This window comes from Mytilus galloprovincialis, chromosome 10, assembly GCF_965363235.1.
Source record: "Mytilus galloprovincialis chromosome 10, xbMytGall1.hap1.1, whole genome shotgun sequence".
Taxonomy (NCBI): domain Eukaryota; kingdom Metazoa; phylum Mollusca; class Bivalvia; order Mytilida; family Mytilidae; genus Mytilus; species Mytilus galloprovincialis.
In genome coordinates this window covers 8,082,174-8,103,081 of record NC_134847.1, presented here as the reverse complement: position 1 = coordinate 8,103,081, position 20,908 = coordinate 8,082,174, and the positions used below count along the sequence as shown (strand labels likewise).

The window sequence follows — 20,908 nt, the reverse complement described above, 5'->3', positions numbered from 1 at the left end:
TACTATAACTGACTGAAAGATCAGATTATTTGATCATTATTCATTAAAAGATATGTTTTTGCATCAGATACCCTAGTTTGAAACTGTAAATTTATTATCATTAATGAAATATAGTAAAATGCCACATACATGTGAAGCAAGGTCATATGTTAGTTAGAGTAGAACCTCATTGTGTTGAAATACTTGCAAAACTTATTCCTCCTTAACACACCTGGCTGAGGATATATGATAAAATTGAGAATGGAAATGGGGAATGTGTCAAAGAGACAACAACCCGCCCAAATAAAAAACAACAGCAGAGGGTCACCAACAGGTCTTCAATGTAGCGAGAAATTCCCGCACCCGGAGGCGTCCTTCAGCTGGCCCCTAAACAAATATATACTAGTCCAGCGATAATGATACATTCTTGAAATGAAACAACATAATGTAATTGGGACTTTGTAGGATTAGAATGTAAAATAAGTCAAATAGTTTTGTTGGGTCCCTAAGACTTCACCATATTGATGTACTATTGAATGTCCATAATTAATATCTCAGTTGATATATTTTCAGAAATACCACTGTGATATTTGATCATTTCCATTTCTTATTGGAATGTCCAGAATTGATGTCCCAGTTTATACATATCATTAAATTGCAGGTATGAATTAGTATATATATATATATGAGACTATGAGTACTGTAATTTAAGAAATAGTGACATGCAGGTATTATTGTGATTTTGTCATTTTAGACTAAAATGCAATGTTAATTTTTGCGATATGGAGAAAAATCTATTCATATATAAAAAATTCAAAATGCAAGTTAAAATTATTGCGATGATCACCCTGTCGCATTTCGCAATAATAAAAATATCGCAATGTTTTATTAATTTACAGTATTAGAGATAACTAATGAAATAGAGACGACTCCAGATACCATATCTCTATATTTATTATGTGTATCATATTTATGACAAACAAAAAGTATAGGTAATGCAGAAAACACATAATTGACAGCTCCTAATGATTCATAGTCCTTCTTAAACATTCTGCACATGCTGCAGGGACAGAATGATGAATTAATAGTGGCACCATTATAATTGCGCTCAAGGAATTTTGTATATTTACCAGGAAAAATATATTTGACAATTTTATTTAAAAAAAGATGTGACCAAAGGGGTGTGTACACCATTTACCCCCCCTCTTCATCCCCCACTGACATTTGTATAATTTTATATTTCAAATACAAAAAGAAAAAGAAGGAATATGTAGCGATTCAATTTGTTTTATGTATGGAAAAAACTTTATACATTTTATCTTTTGTTTTTTATTTCAAAATATAAAAAAGAAGATGTGGTATGATTGCCAATAAGACAACTCTCCACAAGGGACCAAATGACACAGAAATTAACAAAAACAAGTCACCTTATGGCCTTCATTACATATCCCAGCTACTGACGAGGACATTCTCATTATAAATAGAGGTAAGAACGTATCCCAGCTACTGACCAGGACATTCTCATTATAAATAGAGGTAGTGTTTTGCTAAATGATATATAAAAAGAAAGGGGAAATAATCTTATTTTTTGTTATTTTTACTCCCCCGCCCCGCCCATATGTCTTAATTAACTGAAAATACAGCTAAATAATAAAGCAAAGACTGATTAATAGGACAAGTAAAATTCTTTTTATGCCCCACCTACGATAGTAGAGGGGCATTATGTTTTCTGGTCTGTGCATCCGTTCGTTCGTTCGTCCGTCTGTGCGTCCGTTCGCTTCAGGTTAAAGTTTTTGGTCAAGGTAGTTTTTGATGAAGTTGAAGTCCAATCAACTTCAAACTTAGTACACATGTTCCCCATGATATGATCTTTCTAATTTTAATGCCAAATTATAGTTTTGACCCCAATTTCATGGTCTACTGAACATAGAAAATGATAGTGCGAAATTCAGGTTAAAGTTTTTGGTCAAGGTAGTTTTTGATGAAGTTAAAGTTACATCAACTTGAAACTTAGTACACATGTTCCATATGATATGATATTTCTAATTTTTATTCCAAATTAAAGTTTTTACCCAATTTCACAGTCCACTGAACATAGAAAATGATAGTGCGAGTGGGGCATCCGTGTACTATGGACACATTCTTGTTAATCAATTGATTGATCAAGATGACTTCAGTAGCATTGCATATTAAAGTAATGTTGTTATTATTATAAATGTTAGTACACATATTTGTTTATTCAAATACACAAACCATAACTAGTTATTAGAAAAAAAATATTTAGAATTATTTTATGTTTATTTGTATATAAAAAAGATCATTGTGTAACAAAGGGATGTTCCTTACCGTTTTTTTTTTAATTATTTCATGACTAGAGAGTAACGTCTTCCATATGTCTCTTAAACAACAGATATTGAATGTTGGAATTGTGTACAAAACATAATGATTTCATGTTTACAAAACTGATTACCGTACCTATTTTTTTATGAACAGAAAGAATATTTGACAGTAGCTGTGATAGGGTGCTTAAAGAAAATCCTGATAAATTGAAGAAAGGACTGGCGTTAAAGTTTGATGGTGAAGAGGGAATGGTACTTATATTATTTGGATTATTTGTAATCCATCTTTTGTACTTCTCTTTAAAATATTTTGTAGATATAAAATTTGTTTTTAAATATTTACGTCAGATAAGTAATATTGATTATTGTAACTTTAATTATATATTCTTGTTGTTAAATACTAAATCTTTAAATGTCTTAAATATATCAATATTTTCCAAAAACTAGGTCTTATGTTTGTTTATTCTTTTACATTAAGAAAATGAATGAATAACAACAAAATTTCTAACTCTGTTTTTTGTCTAAATGTCAAAGGAATACCTATGATACATATCATTTCCATTACCAGAAATACTCTTTTACTATTCTCTGAATTCTTATGTCATTTAATTGTTTTATGGGCTAATTGGATCCTGCCATCTGACACCAATTAAAACCAAACATTTGGTCAGAAAGTTAACAATTGGAAACAAGCATATTGCTTAGGATAAGAATTCATAACTTGCTCTCCAGTACCATTTCTTGATAAAGAAATTTAAATGCAATGGCCATGAAATAAAAAACCAAATGGGATATCTTAATCATTAAACATTATTTTTACTTGATTAATTGTAGGGGCAGGGAGTAGTGAGAGAATGGTTTGATGTTTTATCTAAAGAAATCCTAAATCCAGATTATGCATTGTTTACCCAGTCAGCAGATGGTATGTAAAATATTTTAAGGCTTAAAGATAAATGGTTTAAGATAACCGTTTATATGTTTTAACCCTTTCGCCGACGAGTCCCGGTTTACCGGGATTCACGCTTCAGACAGCTGACGATGAGTCCCGTTTTACCGGGATCGGAATACCTCTTTTATGTTTCCCGCTCAAACAGTGCAAACATGGGTTATCTTTCTTTGATGAGTAACCCGGATAAAAGTGTAAACATGGCGGTTCCGTTTGTTGAAAACCGTATCAAAATCAGAGGAAATTTACGGAATTTACGAGAATTTGAAATGAGGGAACATTTTTTTTGAAAGAATATGGAAGAATTGAAGCCAAACTAGTATAATTTTTTGACATAAAATGTCGTTTTATGTACAAAACAGTTGGAATGGACATCGATCAGTGTGAGGAATTTGTACAGCCTCATAAAATTTTTCAAAATTTTGCCGTTTTGGGTTAAAAAATTACGATTTGGGGTGAAAGAGTCGAATTTTGAGAATTTCACCTAGATAATGCCGAAAATTTGAAAATTTGAATATTTTATGAAGAAAAAAATGTCAAAACATGAACAAAACTGTGAACATGGTGTTAGTGAATAAAAGAAATACACAAATAAATATAAACAAGTTTTTATTGACATTTATTATGAATATCTCCCTCTTGAGTAATAGTAGCCAGGGAAGCCATCGTCTCAGAGTAGCTTCTGTCTGGGCAGCAATCGGTGAAAGGGTTAAATGTCTAAAGCACTCTTCTGATCTACCATCAACAAGAACGCTAAAAAGGAAAAACTTGAAAGCTATGAATGTTTAAATACTTCAATTGCTACATGACCAAATAGACCTTAGCAAATAGTTATGAGGAAAAATAAGGAGAATTGCTGTCATAGAGACAATAAACTTTGGATGATTTCAAAAATATTAAATGTCAGAGCTATAAATTTAATGTTGCAAAAGAAGCACAAGAATTTCAAAGATGGAACCATTTTTTACACCAAAAACTACTGTCACCAAATTTAGATCTTGGTATAGAAATACATTTCCAAGGTCTTGTTGAGAGAGAAAAAATGAAACAAGTGCATACCTGAAAAGGAACACATGTACAGGAGGGAATGGGAAAAAAGTTCTAAATACTCTATAATTATATTAGTCCGGCGGCTACAAGCATATTTCAGACGAATTGTGCACATCCTGCTACAAGCATGAAATTTGGCAAAGAAAGGTTCCTGTACAATGTAATGATGGTAGCAATACCTTAAAACTCATTTCTTACCCTCCCTAAAAAATAAGCTTATTTCAGTACAATGTCCGCCATGTTGGATTTTACCGGAAGTAGTGTTATAAAAGACATCTCATCTATTCAATTTATCCAAAAGTAGTAAAAAACAATGGTTTGTACCAAATATTATGATAGTAGTATGATAAAAACACCTTTTTACACACTAGCCTTCGATATTGGGCTGATTTAAGTATAATGTCCGCCATTTTGGATTTTACCGGAAGTGAGACAATTTTTTTCAAATGCCTCCCTATCTGAAATAAAAGAGTAATAGTTCAGGAAGGTCTATGCCAAATTTCATGCTTGTAGCAGGATGTGCACAATTTTTCACATAGCCGCCGTACTATATTAATGGATGGTTCTTATAATGTATGCATTAATACATGACAACATATATTATGTACGTTGATATATATATTTAAGATGTACTTTTTAGCACAAAATTACATTCTCATCCTATTATTGCGTGAATATCTTTTTAAGGAGTTCTTTTTTTACCTTTTTACGAAAATATCTTTTTTAGGGAGTACATTCCAGCCAAACAGTAACTCAGCTATTAATCCAGACCACCTTAACTACTTTAGATTTGCAGGACAAATTTTAGGACTTTGTCTCTATCACAAGCAGTTAATCAATGTTTACTTTACCAGATCATTCTATAAACATATCCTTGGTAAGTTTGATTAACTGTAAGTTAAACCTCGTGAAAGATACCAGGCTTGTAGTTTAGAATGTAAGAGAATGCTTTAAAGTCTCATCCGTGATAATTGAATAAAAATTCAAATAGGAAGTTGTAAGACTTTACAAACAAAAATTTCTGAAAAGTTGTTATTATCATAATATAGGTTTATTGGTTAATGTCATTTGGGTAGTTTAAAAAAAATGTTTGCTTTTGAAAAATGAGAGGCAAAAGATACGACAGTGATATTTTCATTCGTAAGTCAAAAACAAACTGACAATATGAATGTGATAGCTAACAACCAAAAAACAATGAAAAAACAAACTACATAAAACGCAACCTAGAAAACTAAAGAGTTAAAAAAAAAGAGGGTGATCCCAGGTGCTCCTGAAGAGAAAAATGATTTTGTTCCATATGTGATACCCATCATGTTACTCCTATAAAAGAAGTAGACACCTCAAGTGTTCAGGCATTGCGCAAAGATAGCACCACAAGTTAACATACCATACTATCTTTCAGCACATTCTAATTATATAAAACAACAGATTGAAACACTAGGATATCTGACTTTTTTAGATAGTACATATATATTTAATTTATTATTCCCATAATAAACAGGAATAAAAACATATGTACAATTTGACCTTTAATTTGTAGGTATTCCAGTGAACTATACAGATGTGGCATCTATTGATCCTGACTATGCTAAAAATCTACAAGTATGTGTTTTATTCAAAATGTTTCTCTTTAATCAATCAAGAATATGAAACAATTAACAGAAGAAAGATTTGATATCTCTTGAAAAACTTGCTATCATATACAGTAACTGATTACCTGGTTTCATGCCATTAATATAGCATTCAAGAAATCAGTGACAGTATGGACATTTTACTTTTTCTCTTGCAAAGCTAAACAAAGATAACAAATGCATTGATAAGTTCTGTTTTAAACATTTGTTTGTTTTACCCAAAAATATCGATAGATAAAATATGATTTTTGTAGAGTAAATTTTGAATAACTATCTGTGACATTCTATAGATATTTATACAAATAGCTAGTCAGAGAATTTAAATAGAGAAAAACAAAGAATGACTGTTACAGTAATGTTTTTTATGTCTATGAAGATCGAAATAACATCAAAAATGTGTAGCAGGTTATTTAAAGTGTGCAACACATTTTTAGCTCACCTGGCCCGAAGGGCCAAGTGAGCTATTCCCATCACTTTGCGTCCGGCGTCCGGCGTCGTCGTCTGTCGTCGTCCGTCGTCGTCCGTCGTCATAAACTTTTACAAAAATCTTCTCCTCTGAAACTACTGGGCCAAATCAAACCAAACTTGGCCACAATCATCATTGGGGTATCTAGTTTAAAAAATGTGTGGCGTGACCCGGTCAACCAACCAAGATGGCCGCCACGGCTAAAAATAGAACATAGGGGTAAAATGCAGTTTTTGGCTTATAACTCAAAAGCCAAAGCATTTAGAGCAAATCTGACATGGGGTAAAAATGTTTATCAGGTCAAGGTCTATCTGCCCTGAAATTTTCAGATGAATCGGTCAATCGGTTGTTGGGTTGCTGCCCCTGAATTGGTAATTTTGAGGAAATTTTGCTGTTTTTGGTTATTATCTTGAATATTATTATAGATAGAGATAAACTGTAAACAGCAATAATGTTCAGCAAAGTAAGATCTACAAATAAGTCAACATGACCAAAATGGTCAGTTGACCCGTTTAGGAGTTATTGCCCTTTATAGTCAATTTTTAACCATTTTTTGTAAATTAAAGTAATCTTTTACAAAAATCTTCTCCTCTGAAACTACTGGGCCAAATTAATCCAAACTTGGCCACAATCATCTTTGGGGTATATAGTTTAAAAAATGTGTGGCATGACCTGGTCAACCAACCAAGATGGCCGCCACCGCTAAAAATAGAACATAGGGGTAAAATGCAGTTTTTGGCTTATAACTCAAAAACCAAAGCATTTTGAGGAAATCTGACATGGAATAAAAATGTTTATCAGGTCAAGATCTATCTGCCCTGAAATTTTCAGATGAATTGGTCAATCGGTTGTTGGGTTGCTGCCCCTGAGTTGGTAATTTTGAGGAAATTTTGCTGTTTTTGGTTATTATCTTGAATATTATTATAGATAGAGATAAATTGTAAACAGCAATAATGTTCAGCAAAGTAAGATCTACAAATAAGTCAACATGACCAAAATGGTCAGTTGACCCCTTAAGGAGTTATGCCCTTTATAGTCAATTTTTAACAATTTTCATTAATTTGGTAAATTTATGTAAATTTTTACCAAATATAGTTCTCTGTTACTAATGGGCAAAGTTCATTATAGATATAATTGTAAGAAGCAAAATCGTTCAGTAAAGAAAGAACTTCAAACACATCACCATCACCAAAATACAATTTTGTCATCAATCCATTTGTGTCCTTTGTTTAATATGCACATAGACCAAGGTGAGCGACACAGGCTCTTTAGAGCCTCTAGTTTATGTTATTTCCAACAGGCAGAAAAAATATTACAGGCATTTCTTATAATTTAATTCTTAATTCCATTTTAAACACGAGTAAATCAAGAAAAAGCGTTGATGACGTCAGGGTCACATGACAAAATTAAGTCTATGAGCTGATAAGCAAAATGTTGTCAGTGTATTAGAAGACGTGTTACATCCAAAATTAAATTAATCAATGAGTGACTGAAAAAAAACCATTAAATTCACGAATGCAAGTAGTATATGAGTTAATTATCAGTGTTGTTCTGTCACAAGTTGAATATTTTGAATATTTTTCGATATTTGAATTCTTTGCTTTTTTTCTGAAATTAAAGTAGAAAATGCAAGGAACTATATCTTTTTCAAAGCCTTCACAATTTATTTTGATCTGACGTCTTGACAATGCCTTTTGTTATATGACGTCAGAGGAGTGAAATAACTACGTTTATTTTACATGTGAAATTATCGTGTCTTTTTTTCACTGGGAAATTAATGAAATTCATTGCAACCTATGTAATAATTTCTCATAACGGTTGTTGACTTTATATAACAGTGGATACTTGACCACGACATTGACAACTTAGGATTGGACCTGACATTTTCTGTTGAGACTGATGTGTTTGGTGTGATGCAGGAAGTAGAACTAAAACCTGGAGGCAGAAAGATAACAGTGACAGAAGAAAATAAGGTAACATCACCTTGAAGAAACTTATTGGGTATATTCCAGATAGAAAACTAAATGTAGAGGGTAATTACAGATTAAAAATGAAACTTTTATAGTCATTCATATTTTACTATGCCTTTATGTAATAATGAAGGTATATTATATATGTGAACAGACTGTTGTACAAGATAAAGCATTTAAGAAGGTCAGATCACTTTAATTAGGGATAATACAGATTGATATACATAAAAAAGTTAGCAGTATTCAATTTGACTGATTAAATTGACTGAGAGAAAAGTATCTTTGAAAGGTTTATCAGTGCATTTATATCAAAACATAAATAGGACAGAAGCTTGTTTACGTTCATAAGATAGGATCCTAAAATAAATTTTGTAATAAATAAATTCTATTTTTTCTGTATTTTACTTATAAATGGACTTAGTTTTTCTGCCTGGAAACATAAAATTCACTTTGTGGTCAAAGTTTTTAAAATTTTAATAACTTTCTTAAACTATCCTGGATTTGTACCAAACTTGTACAGAAATATGTTTCTAATCATAAGATAGTATCCAGAAGTAAATTTTGTATAAAAAAAAAACATTTTTCCTGTATTTTACTTTTAAATGTACTTAGTTTTTCTTCCAGTTAACATTACATACAGTCTGCAGTTAAAGTATTTAAAACATTTTTAAGATTCTTAAACACTGCTAGATTTTTACCAAACTTGAACAGAAGCTTCTGACAATCAAAAGATAGTATCGAGAGGAAAAAAAAATAATTGTTTAGTAGAATATGCAAGTGTTGAACAGGTTCTCAATTTAAAATTCTTTAATACAAAATAATTATATATTTTATTGCAGACAGAGTATGCTCAGTTAGTAACAGAATTACGAATGACTAGAGCCATACAGCCACAGATAAACAGCTTTCTATCTGGTTTCCATCAGTACATTCCACAATCACTGATTCAAATGTTTGATGAGTATGAATTGGTTAGTATCATTTATTACAGAAAAAGTCACAGGACACTTTCAACACTGAGTTCCAATTGCCATGAAATTCTATTTGAAAAAAAAAATATAGTCGAGAGTTACACTTTTGCAACACTGAGGTCATGCTTTGATTTTGTATTAATTATTACTTGCAAATCAGATGTAGAGAAAAAAAACCAGTTATTTATTCATAGCCATTTTAAGGAGGAAAATATTAAATACACTGAATTATTTCCTTTATATTACCTTTCAAAGGGAGATAATTAGTGCAAACTATGAATAAACTTTAAACATTTCAGTAAATATATCATTGTGACAAAGATACTCTTATATTTTGTATGTCACCAAAGAGATGTATATATACTTAACAATTTTTGATATTGCTTAACAAAAATAATATAAATGAGTTTGGTTTCAAATGCAAAGAACTTAAAAAAAAATAATGATTTACTGTATTTATGTACTATTTTAGGAGTTAATGTTGTAAGGTATCCCAGAGATAGATATAAGTGACTGGGAGAAACAATACAATGGCTATGATAGACAATGATGATTTACTGTATTTATGTACTATTTTAGGAGTTGATGTTGTCAGGTATACCAGAGATAGATATAAGTGACTGGGAGAAACATACAGAATACAATGGCTATGATAGACAATGATGATTTACTGTATTTATGTTCTATTTTAGGAGTTAATGTTGTCAGGTATCCCAGAGATAGATATAAGTGACTGGGAGAATCATACAGAATACAATGGCTATGATAGACAGTGATGATTTACTGTATTTATGTTCTATTTTAGGAGTTAATGTTGTCAGGTATACCAGAGATAGATATCAGTGACTGGGAGAAACATACAGAATACAATGGCTATGATAGACAGTGATGATTTACTGTATTTATGTTCTATTTTAGGAGTTAATGTTGTCAGGTATTCCAGAGATAGATATCAGTGACTGGGAGAATCATACAGAATACAATGGCTATGATAGACAATGATGATTTACTGTATTTATGTTCTATTTTAGGAGTTAATGTTGTCAGGTATACCAGAGATAGATATCAGTGACTGGGAGAAACATACAGAATATAATGGTTATGATAGACAGTGATGATTTACTGTATTTATGTTCTATTTTAGGAGTTAATGTTGTCGGGTATTCCAGAGATAGATATCAGTGACTGGGAGAAACATACAGAATACAATGGCTATGATAGACAATGATGATTTACTGTATTTATGTTCTATTTTAGGAGTTAATGTTGTCAGGTATTCCAGAGATAGATATAAGTGACTGGGGGAATCATACAGAATACAATGGCTATGATAGACAATGATGATTTACTGTATTTATGTTCTATTTTAGGAGTTAATGTTGTCGGGTATCCCAGAGATAGACATCAGTGACTGGGAGAATCATACAGAATACAATGGCTATGATAGACAATGATGATTAACTGTATTTATGTTCTATTTTAGGAGTTAATGTTGTCAGGTATTCCAGAGATAGATATCAGTGACTGGGAGAAACATACAGAATACAATGGTTATGGTAGACAGTGATGATTTACTGTATTTATGTTCTATTTTAGGAGTTAATGTTGTCAGGTATACCAGAGATAGATATCAGTGACTGGGAGAAACATACAGAATACAATGGCTATGATAGACAGTGATGATTTACTGTATTTATGTTCTATTTTAGGAGTTAATGTTGTCAGGTATCCCAGAGATAGATATCAGTGACTGGGAGAATCATACAGAATACAAGGGCTATGATAGACAATGATGATTTACTGTATTTATGTTCTATTTTAGGAGTTAATGTTGTCAGGTATCCCAGAGATAGATATCAGTGACTGGGAGAAACATACAGAATATAATGGTTATGATAGACAATGATGATTTACTGTATTTATGTACTATTTTAGGAGTTAATGTTGTCAGGTATCCCAGAGATAGACATAAGTGACTGGGAGAAACATACAGAATACAATGGCTATGATAGACAATGATGATTTACTGTATTTATGTTCTATTTTAGGAGTTAATGTTGTCAGGTATTCCAGAGATAGATATCAGTGACTGGGAGAAACATACAGAATACAATGGCTATGATAGACAATGATGATTTACTGTATGTATGTTCTATTTTAGGAGTTAATGTTGTCAGGTATCCCAGAGATAGATATAAGTGACTGGGAGAATCATACAGAATACAATGGCTATGATAGACAATGATGATTTACTGTATTTATGTTCTATTTTAGGAGTTAATGTTGTCGGGTATCCCAGAGATAGACATCAGTGACTGGGAGAATCATACAGAATACAATGGCTATGATAGACAATGATGATTAACTGTATTTATGTTCTATTTTAGGAGTTAATGTTGTCAGGTATTCCAGAGATAGATATCAGTGACTGGGAGAAACATACAGAATACAATGGTTATGGTAGACAGTGATGATTTACTGTATTTATGTTCTATTTTAGGAGTTAATGTTGTCAGGTATACCAGAGATAGATATCAGTGACTGGGAGAAACATACAGAATACAATGGCTATGATAGACAGTGATGATTTACTGTATTTATGTTCTATTTTAGGAGTTAATGTTGTCAGGTATCCCAGAGATAGATATCAGTGACTGGGAGAATCATACAGAATACAAGGGCTATGATAGACAATGATGATTTACTGTATTTATGTTCTATTTTAGGAGTTAATGTTGTCAGGTATACCAGAGATAGATATCAGTGACTGGTAGAAACATACAGAATACAAGGGCTATGATAGACAATGATGATTTACTGTATTTATGTTCTATTTTAGGAGTTAATGTTGTCAGGTATCCCAGAGATAGATATCAGTGACTGGGAGAATCATACAGAATACAATGGCTATGATAGACAGTGATGATTTACTGTATTTATGTTCTATTTTAGGAGTTAATGTTGTCAGGTATCCCAGAGATAGATATCAGTGACTGGGAGAATCATACAGAATACAAGGGCTATGATAGACAATGATGATTTACTGTATTTATGTTCTATTTTAGGAGTTAATGTTGTCAGGTATTCCAGAGATAGATATAAGTGACTGGGAGAATCATACAGAATACAATGGCTATGATAGACAGTCATCTGTTATCCAGGTTAGTGTGAAATAATTGTATAGGTGCTCTTTGGAAAGTTAGCTTAAAAAATTTGAGTATGGCGCCCATATCAAAATAAAAAAATATGGTAGTAAGACTAAATGTTTAAAATGTTAAATAAAATATTAAACAACTTAGCACCATTCATTCAAATACAGTTTTCAACAACACTTATTATATATGGTTCTAAAGTTTGCCAAGAAAATTCAGTTAATAAACATTTTATACTTACAACCTTGCCAATGTCTTTTTATGGTTATGTGGTCAAATAAATGGAACAATCTCCTTATACTGATATTAAAAAAGACAATATCAAGGTTAACAAACAAGACATTGTTGTGATGTTAATGATTTTAAATGATATTGTTTTGTATACACCTTTTAGATATGAATACTAATTTTTTGATAAATATTTCATACTTTTAGTGGTTTTGGGAAATTGTTGAAGATTTCAGTCAAGAGAACAGAGTTTTGCTGCTTCAGTTCACCACTGGCAGGTAATGTAGACATAGAACTGTTTACACTTCATTAGAACTTTGGTGGATAATTGTACATCTTTCTGGCAATCATACCATATCTCCTTATTTTTATAAAGAAATGATAAAATTATTGGGTTTGTTTTAATACACAATCCTGAACAAAATTATTTGGTCACAGTTCAATATTTTTTTGATATTAAAATTAGTGAATTAAACATTCTATAACACATAAGTGATTATCATGATTATGGATACCAATAGTATCTACATGATTAATAGTTATTGACAAATGAAATGAATATCAATATATTAACCCAAAACTCATACAGAAATTTTGAATTTCACTTATAAATCTACAATATTTCCTATTAGGCGAGTGATATGAGAGCCAAATTTACATTTTTAATGCACCTACCTAACACACGGCTAAATTATATATCACTGGAAAGCTAAGACTGTGTACTTTCTAAATATCCCGGTCGTCAAAAGAAATTATGGTGCATTTTTTTTTTAAATCGAGGTCAAAGGTCATGGGTGCAATTTCAATTCACGGATACTTCCAGTAGAAAAATCTAGTCAAAACAAATGCAAAAACGAAACAATTTTACAGGAATGCTGTATTACTGTTGGAAAAATATATTTCTATCATAGTATTAATTAATTTTGGTTGATTTTAACGGTAACGCATGTTACGTAACGTTTTCTCTCGGAATATTTGAAAATCAACCATTAAGTCACACAAATGTATATGTAGTCGCCCTTGCATTATCTAAATCTTATAATACCTCCATATCATTTGATTGCACGTATTTACAAACACATATCTGCAAATTTGATATAAAATAATCCGAAACAAAATATTTGAAGCAAGGGGGAAATATAACATATGACGTATTTTGAATTGTTTAGAAAAGTCCCATGATGAGCTGTACATTAAAATTGAGGAAGTGTATGGTCTCCTGTTAATTTGAAAGCCTGTCAACCGCTTCAAGATCAGACAACCATAGGGCAGAATTATTTTATTATTGTAGTGCAATATGTTGAGTCTGGATCATATCGCAATTTCATTTACATCACTAAATCAGATATGATAAGAGTAGTCTAACTAACATTAGTAAAATGAGTAAAGTGCTACTAGTATATTTATATCAACAAAATTGTGACAATTTTAATATAAAACATCACAAGGAAAATATGATCACTCATTGTACATCAAACTAAGTTTGATTTTACTTTAGTCGGCCGCCGTGTATCTTGAGATATCTAACTAATCAAACAACACTTGACAAAGTAGTTTGTACTTATTTTGAATTACGCTAGTGATGACGTTCGGCTTCTTTGGCACTAAGTATTTCTTTTTTATATCTTGTTTCACCGTTTCAAACGGAGGACACGGTTATCCTAATATTGAACCTTTTATTTGGCTTTCTTATGTTAAAATTCCGGGCATATATCAGTACAGCAGAGGTTTTGTTCAAAGCGGACACAAGATCTACTATATACAGATTGAATTAAAAATTGGGAATGGACATGAGGGATTTGTCAAAGAGACACCAACCCGTTCAAAAAGCAGGCAACGGCCGAAGATCACCAATGGGTCATCAATGCAGCAAGAAACTCCCAAACCCGGAGGCGTTCTTCAGTTGGCCCATAAAGAAAAATGTACTAGTTTGAAATGATAATGGACGTCATACTAAGCTTCGAAATATACTCAAGAAATAATAATAAAAAATCACACAAAACTAAGAAAGGCCAGAGGCTCCTGATTTGGGACAGGCGTAAAATTGCGGCGGGGTTAAACATGTTTTTGGAGATCTCAACCCTCCCCCTATACCTATACCAATGCGTGAACAGATCAAATCTTGTAGCAATTTGGATGACATCATACCGGACCGATGTTGCCTTTTAGCAAACCAAAGTCATACGGAGAACTTTTATTGTTTCTGTAGTTAGGTCGACTTGTCTTGGATAAAATGTTGACCCCCAGAAGAAAAATTATGCCACGTAGAATGTATGCCCCATTTTCAATTTTTCTAATCTCTTGAGCAGTCAAACTTGTTAATAGTTATCAAAGGTGTGTCCATAAATACGGTGCATTTGTAATAATAAACCTAAATGAAAAAGAGTAAAAAAAAATATTTATAGATATACATACATTCTACTAACGCCATACATCTAAGAACTTTGTCAATAGGAATATCGTACGCTTTATTAACTGCGGCAGATGCGCCATCATCCAAAAGACAATACAGAAATGTTTTTAAAGCAGGTGGCATAATTTTAATTGAATAATCCAGTGAAATGTTTTTAGATAATGGATATTCATCTGATTGGATTACAACTTTACCCCATATCTGCTTCCGTAAAATACTAGTAGCTGCATAAAGTGCTTGCAACCAGTTTCGCAGTCACTGCTCAGATCTTTGAATTTGACAGACTGTATATAACTGTCATTTTAAACGAGTAATTTTCCGTCATTACGGCATAAGACAAAATTATAGAGCTACTGTATACAATATTGGATGTACCTTGGCCTCGTCGATGCTGTATATATGTAACTATAAATTGACCATATATTTTTAGTTTTTGTTGAAGCTGATAATATGTTCTGTAGTTTTCTCGTCGGCTATTCTGGGGCAGAAATTTATTAAGCCCGGTTAACTGACCAAGTAATTAAAGTTGTTAACCAGAATACTTCCTTGTGTCACGTCATCTTTAATCGTCGAAATGTTAGTAAAAGCTGTTTTATGTTCAGAATTAAATAGCTCTTTACTTTCTGATTTCAAATTTTGTAACAAATATTTAGCGATGCAAGCTCGATCGTATAAAGATTTAATAGTAAAATTATCATGAGTTATTTTGTAAATCAGATCATTGTAGGAGATATATGTAGTAACACTCAATACAGCTTGAGTTTGCTCCTCAAAGGATACCTTATAAAGTTGTGTACCTTGCTTATAGGCTTTATAAATTTGCAAAAAATACAAACAGACAAATCAGAATGAGTTATAGATCTACTGCCCTCGTTGATATATGAGAAGAGACTGGTCGGCAGAATTGGTACATGAAGTACAAAATCTTTGTACAGCGGACAAAACAGAAGATGATAGGTTGTGCTTACTTTTAAAATATTTATAGCAAATCTTATGATATTTTGTATTTTCAAATGGGATGTTTTCATTTTTTTTCATATTCATCGACCAGTCTTCTGTAAACTTCATCTTTTAGTTTTCCCACAGCGGCAATCATTTAAGTGTTTAACTACATAGTTTCTATGTAGTAAATACATGACAGACTTTGCATATCTATGTCAATCAATGGATAGTTTTTGCTTTTTAGCATAGAAATGGTTTCATTGTGAACTGGACTGTGAAAAGTTTGACACGACTCGGAAGATTTTCTACAATTTTCCGATACGATTCCTTTTTTAGAAAGGGGTAATTCTACAGAACTCAAAAACTATGTTTTACTTAAATTTGATCTTAATTTCGGACGATTTCATATCTATTTAAGCTACACTGATGTTAAAGATAGAAATAGAACCGTTTAAATATGATTTATAGTACTCTAATAGCACTATTAAGTACACGGAAATCGACTAATATATTCAGTAAAAAAACGATAACGAAATAGATAAGGGATTCCGGAAACTATAGTGATTTTACCCAACATCATAAAATTACAGAAACTCGTGATTTTAAGAAATGTTGGGATAAAGTCTTGATCTTGAATGAAAAAACGATAACTGATGAGTAATTTGGTGTGTTCTAAAACGGATAGAGTGCAAAATCATTTGATAAAAATTTAATTGTAGATCCGAAAAGGTCAGGATTATGAAAATTTTCGTGCAAAATGTCAAATATTTAGAAGGAATGCAAAAGCATGCGGACTTGCAGTTGTAAATAATGTTTTTCATTATTCTAAGAATCTAATTCACTTAATTATTCTGTCTAAAAGAAGAGATACGACTAATTTCCTTTGCTTGAAAAACATGTCGTAGTTTTATAATTTTCAACTAATTTCCGAAATAAACGTCAATTTTACAAAAACTGCACCGTACGATTTTGTGACGACCGGGCAAAAATCAAAGTTAAATCATTATTCTTTCATTTAAAAAAGAAATTAGCCGTGTGTTAGGTGGGTGCATTAAAGTCCTTAACTAGACGTCTTTTTCAAATATTACACTCGCCTATATATCCAGTTTAGGTTTAAGTCTAGGTTCCTTTTTAAAACAGTCGATGAAGAGGACAAGGGAATCTCAACGAAATGATTGTTAAAACAAATGTAGATACATATGTATGTGTTATGTAATTTGTATTTTGTTTATCACAAGCAATTCATTGCATGCTTTAAGACAATAAGGATTATTATTGATTTTTATTTTCAAATACAGTTCTCGAGTACCGTTTGGAGGTTTTGCTAAGTTTGTTGGTGGAGGTGGTCCACAGCATTTTACCATAGCTATAGTTCCTTATAAAGAACACACTTTACCTACAGCTAGTACTTGGTAAGAATATTCACTCCTCTTTTGTGTAGACTTCTTCTTATTTATTTGTACAGGCCTAGGGTATCTTTAGTCAAGATTAATAATCTGTTTACTTATGGAGAAGGAATATTAAGGATATTTTAGATTTATTGAAAAAAAAAATTGTGGTACCATTATAACATGTGATAATCTGCGTAGAAAATTCAGCTTAGAGTAAATGAACATGTTGACTGACTGAATGTTTTTTTTATGTGAAGTGATAGCCACCAACCATAAACACAATCTACATATATAAGAACATGCGTTTTGTTGGCATTGCATTCATGCATTATAGCATCACATCCAACTAAAATAACACAATAACTTGATGTAAAAGAATTTAGTAATGTTGCATGGTATCCTTCCGATAAATTCCTTTCACATACATTTATCTGATCATTTTAACTTTTATGATATAAGAACTACATTGCATAAGAATATGTTTTTAATTGTTTTTATAGTATCAACATGCTGAAGATGCCAGAATATAAATCAAAGACAAAGTTACATAACAGACTGATGGTAGCTTTACAGTGTGGTAACCAGGGTTATGCTTTTGCATGAACAGGAAGTGCAATGAATTATGGGATTTACTTTAAGACAGAAGGATTTAAACTGTTGAAGAATTATGATGATCAATCAAAGAGAATATAGAAACTCAATGAAATAATCTATCCATTTAACAAAGAGTGGTAAATGTCTTTCTCAGTAACCTTTACATATATTTTCTCTAATGTAGAATATATGTTAAAACGGACAGAATAGGCTTTAACCAGAAAAAAATAGGAACATCCTGATGTACTATGGCAAATGTATTGTAACTTCATATTTTTTTTTAAATATGATAACAGAAACTCTTTCAAAATTTAAAGTTAATATCTCTTTCCTCTGAAAGGTATGTAACTTCAAAATAAAATGTATTTGAGTGATATAACATCCTACCCTTATTAGTACATACTATGCATTTAACTCGACAACAAGAATTTTCAAATTTTGTAAAACTAAATAATGAAAAGTTTTGTTTAAAAACATGTGGCATTTTGAAAATCTTAGACGGTTTTAGTATCTACTTGGAATTTGGCTTTTTTCATATTTTACAGAAAGGTCTTAATTGCTTGAGTTAGAAGGTTTGATGTTCATAAGGTTTAACATATTTTCTTTTTGAAATTGAGAAACAATTGTATGTTACAGAAAATATTGAGCCCTCAACCTTTTCAAGAAGACATATAGAACACATCTTCTTTACAATATATTGATTCTATGCCAAATTACGATTCTGACCCTACTGACAGTATTGATAGAAATGTGATAGTGGGAAATAAGTACATTCTCAGGATATTTTTTTTGTTTAAGGTGGTTTACCAAGAATCAGTTGAAACATTTAATTGCTGATGCAACCTAGTACACATGTTCATAGTATGGTCAACTGGAAATATTATATGACAAATTACAATTTTGATACTGATTTGACAGTACACTGAACTTAAATATAGAATAGTGCTAGCCATGTATGGTGGCCCATAGAAATATGTTATTACTTTATCTTATTTTCATGTTACAGAAGTGAACCAAATATTTTTTATCTTTTATTAACAAATGAATGTATATATTTAACAATTACTAAAAATATAGTATAGCAAAGGAAAATGATGAATATTGACATGTTGAAAGAATATGTTATTTTTATTTTTAGAATTCCACAAAATAACATTTATCCAAATATAATTATTTACCAAAAAGATAATAAAATATTATTTAATTATTAGTAGACCATTTGTTATTGAACTAGCATGTTATTGTTATGTTTTAATTTTTGAACTAATATTTATTCAAACTGTACATTTTGATATTTATTTGATTTTCCATTTTATTAGTATTTTTTTATGCAATAAATTGCTGTGATATTTTTGTAACCATAAATAAAATGTTTTCCAATCTTTATTTTCCTGTAATGCTATTTGACTTCTATCCTTGTCTTTTTTAGCCATGGTGTTGTCAGTATATTTTCAACTTGTGAGTTTGAATGTCCTTTAGTATCTTTTTTCTGTTGATGATGTCCAAAGATTTTGATAAAAGTTGTTAGTTTAAACATATTTTATTGTCCAAAGAAACATTGACAATAGGATTGGACACAAGTTTTGCAACTTAGAACGTCTTCTCCATTACATACAAATAATACATATCCGAACAAATATGAAATACATAATAATAACATCATAAACAATATTAATATGGAGACATGAAATTAACAAGAATTTATACGACATGGTTCATCGATTCCTAAAAGTCGAGTTGACCGTAATTTTTTATGAAAGACCTACCTAATAGGTTGTTTTAATCTTTGAATAAATATTCACTCAAAAGGTAAGTTTTTATTGTATTTTGAACAATTAAATTAAATTGTTGTTGTCAACTGATGGATAATAAAATCAAATTGATGATCCATGTCTTAGGAAAAAATGAATAATTTCATTCGAAGTCGACAAAAAGTAATAACATTGTTATTGGTATATATTTAACCATAATGTTTATAAACTATGAAAAGCGATTGGTCTCTTTAATATAATTCTGCACTTTTATAAAAAATAGCGTGTTTATGTTCATATTAAACAAAGCATTGCCGTACATTAAATTTTCAAAGTCGGTAGGTATATTTTCTTTTCTAAGTTCAAAAAATAATTTATTCCTTTGCACTGTATAATTTTTACACGAGAGGAAATAATGTTGAGCATTTTCATATAAATAACCACATTGACACATTACGTTAGTTTTAATATTTGCGTGATACAGATCCATGTTCAGATTGTAGTTGTTCGTTTCTGCAACTGTAGGTGGTATTAAATCTAATAAGTATTCTGGGGCGTCCTCTTTCATAATTTTGTAAAATAAAGTTAATTTCTTCACTTCCGGTCTAATCTTTAATTTTTCCCATCCCGTCTCTAAATAAAGTGATCGAGTGCTAGCATAGCTTGTTAGACCAGTGACAATACGTGCTGCTTCCAGTTGTAATTTTTCTAATCTTTCAGAATTCAACTGACCACAATTATCCCAAACTTCAGAAGAATACTCTGGAACAGGCCTTATAAAAAGATAAATAAAGAGCTGCTGAACCAACGCCTCTTATGTTTTGTGCTGGTAGAGTTCCCTTAAGTGGATACCAGATGGTATGCAGGGTTGTCAGATAAAAAAATCAAATACCGCTACATTGACAACAACACTTAAGTAAACTGCATCTTTTATTGTCGACATGTTTCGCCGATTAGATCGGCTTCATCAGGACAAAGTATACAAAATTAGAACCCCTGAAGTACAAAAAAATGGTATCATGTATGTGACGTCATAATTGTCCATTGTTGACGTTGCTATGGGATACTCTATATCATTATGTAAT

At 31.2% G+C, this 20,908-nt stretch overlaps 2 protein-coding genes across 3 annotated transcripts in view; both read left to right on the top strand.

Moving 5' to 3' along the window:
* Positions 1–20,908, top strand: part of LOC143049763 (E3 ubiquitin-protein ligase HACE1-like) — an 85,531-nt gene that overhangs the window by 29,707 nt on the left and 34,916 nt on the right. Inside the window, exon 14 of one of the 2 annotated variants that reach the window (XM_076223481.1) lies at positions 553–640. The exons of the other annotated variant lie outside the window; for it this stretch is intronic. Within the exon in view, the coding sequence (XP_076079596.1) occupies positions 553–640 (88 nt within the window). The remainder of the gene's footprint in view (positions 1–552; positions 641–20,908) is intronic. 2 annotated transcript variants of the gene reach the window in all.
* On the top strand, positions 673–18,120 carry LOC143048769 (E3 ubiquitin-protein ligase HACE1-like). Its single transcript, XM_076222642.1, has 11 exons — positions 673–676; positions 2,473–2,570; positions 3,153–3,240; positions 5,042–5,191; positions 5,855–5,916; positions 8,250–8,384; positions 9,221–9,352; positions 12,418–12,513; positions 12,940–13,010; positions 17,386–17,499; positions 17,979–18,120. Exons 1-11 carry the CDS (start codon positions 673–675, stop codon positions 18,079–18,081), a joined length of 1,053 nt encoding a protein of 350 aa, XP_076078757.1. The 3' UTR covers positions 18,082–18,120.

Coding starts and splice junctions, on each gene's coding strand:
- LOC143048769 (XM_076222642.1), top strand. Junction 2,571..3,152: donor TTGATGGTGAAGAGGGAATG/GTACTTATATTA, acceptor GATTAATTGTAG/GGGCAGGGAGTAGTGAGAGA. Junction 5,917..8,249: donor ACTATGCTAAAAATCTACAA/GTATGTGTTTTA, acceptor TTTATATAACAG/TGGATACTTGACCACGACAT.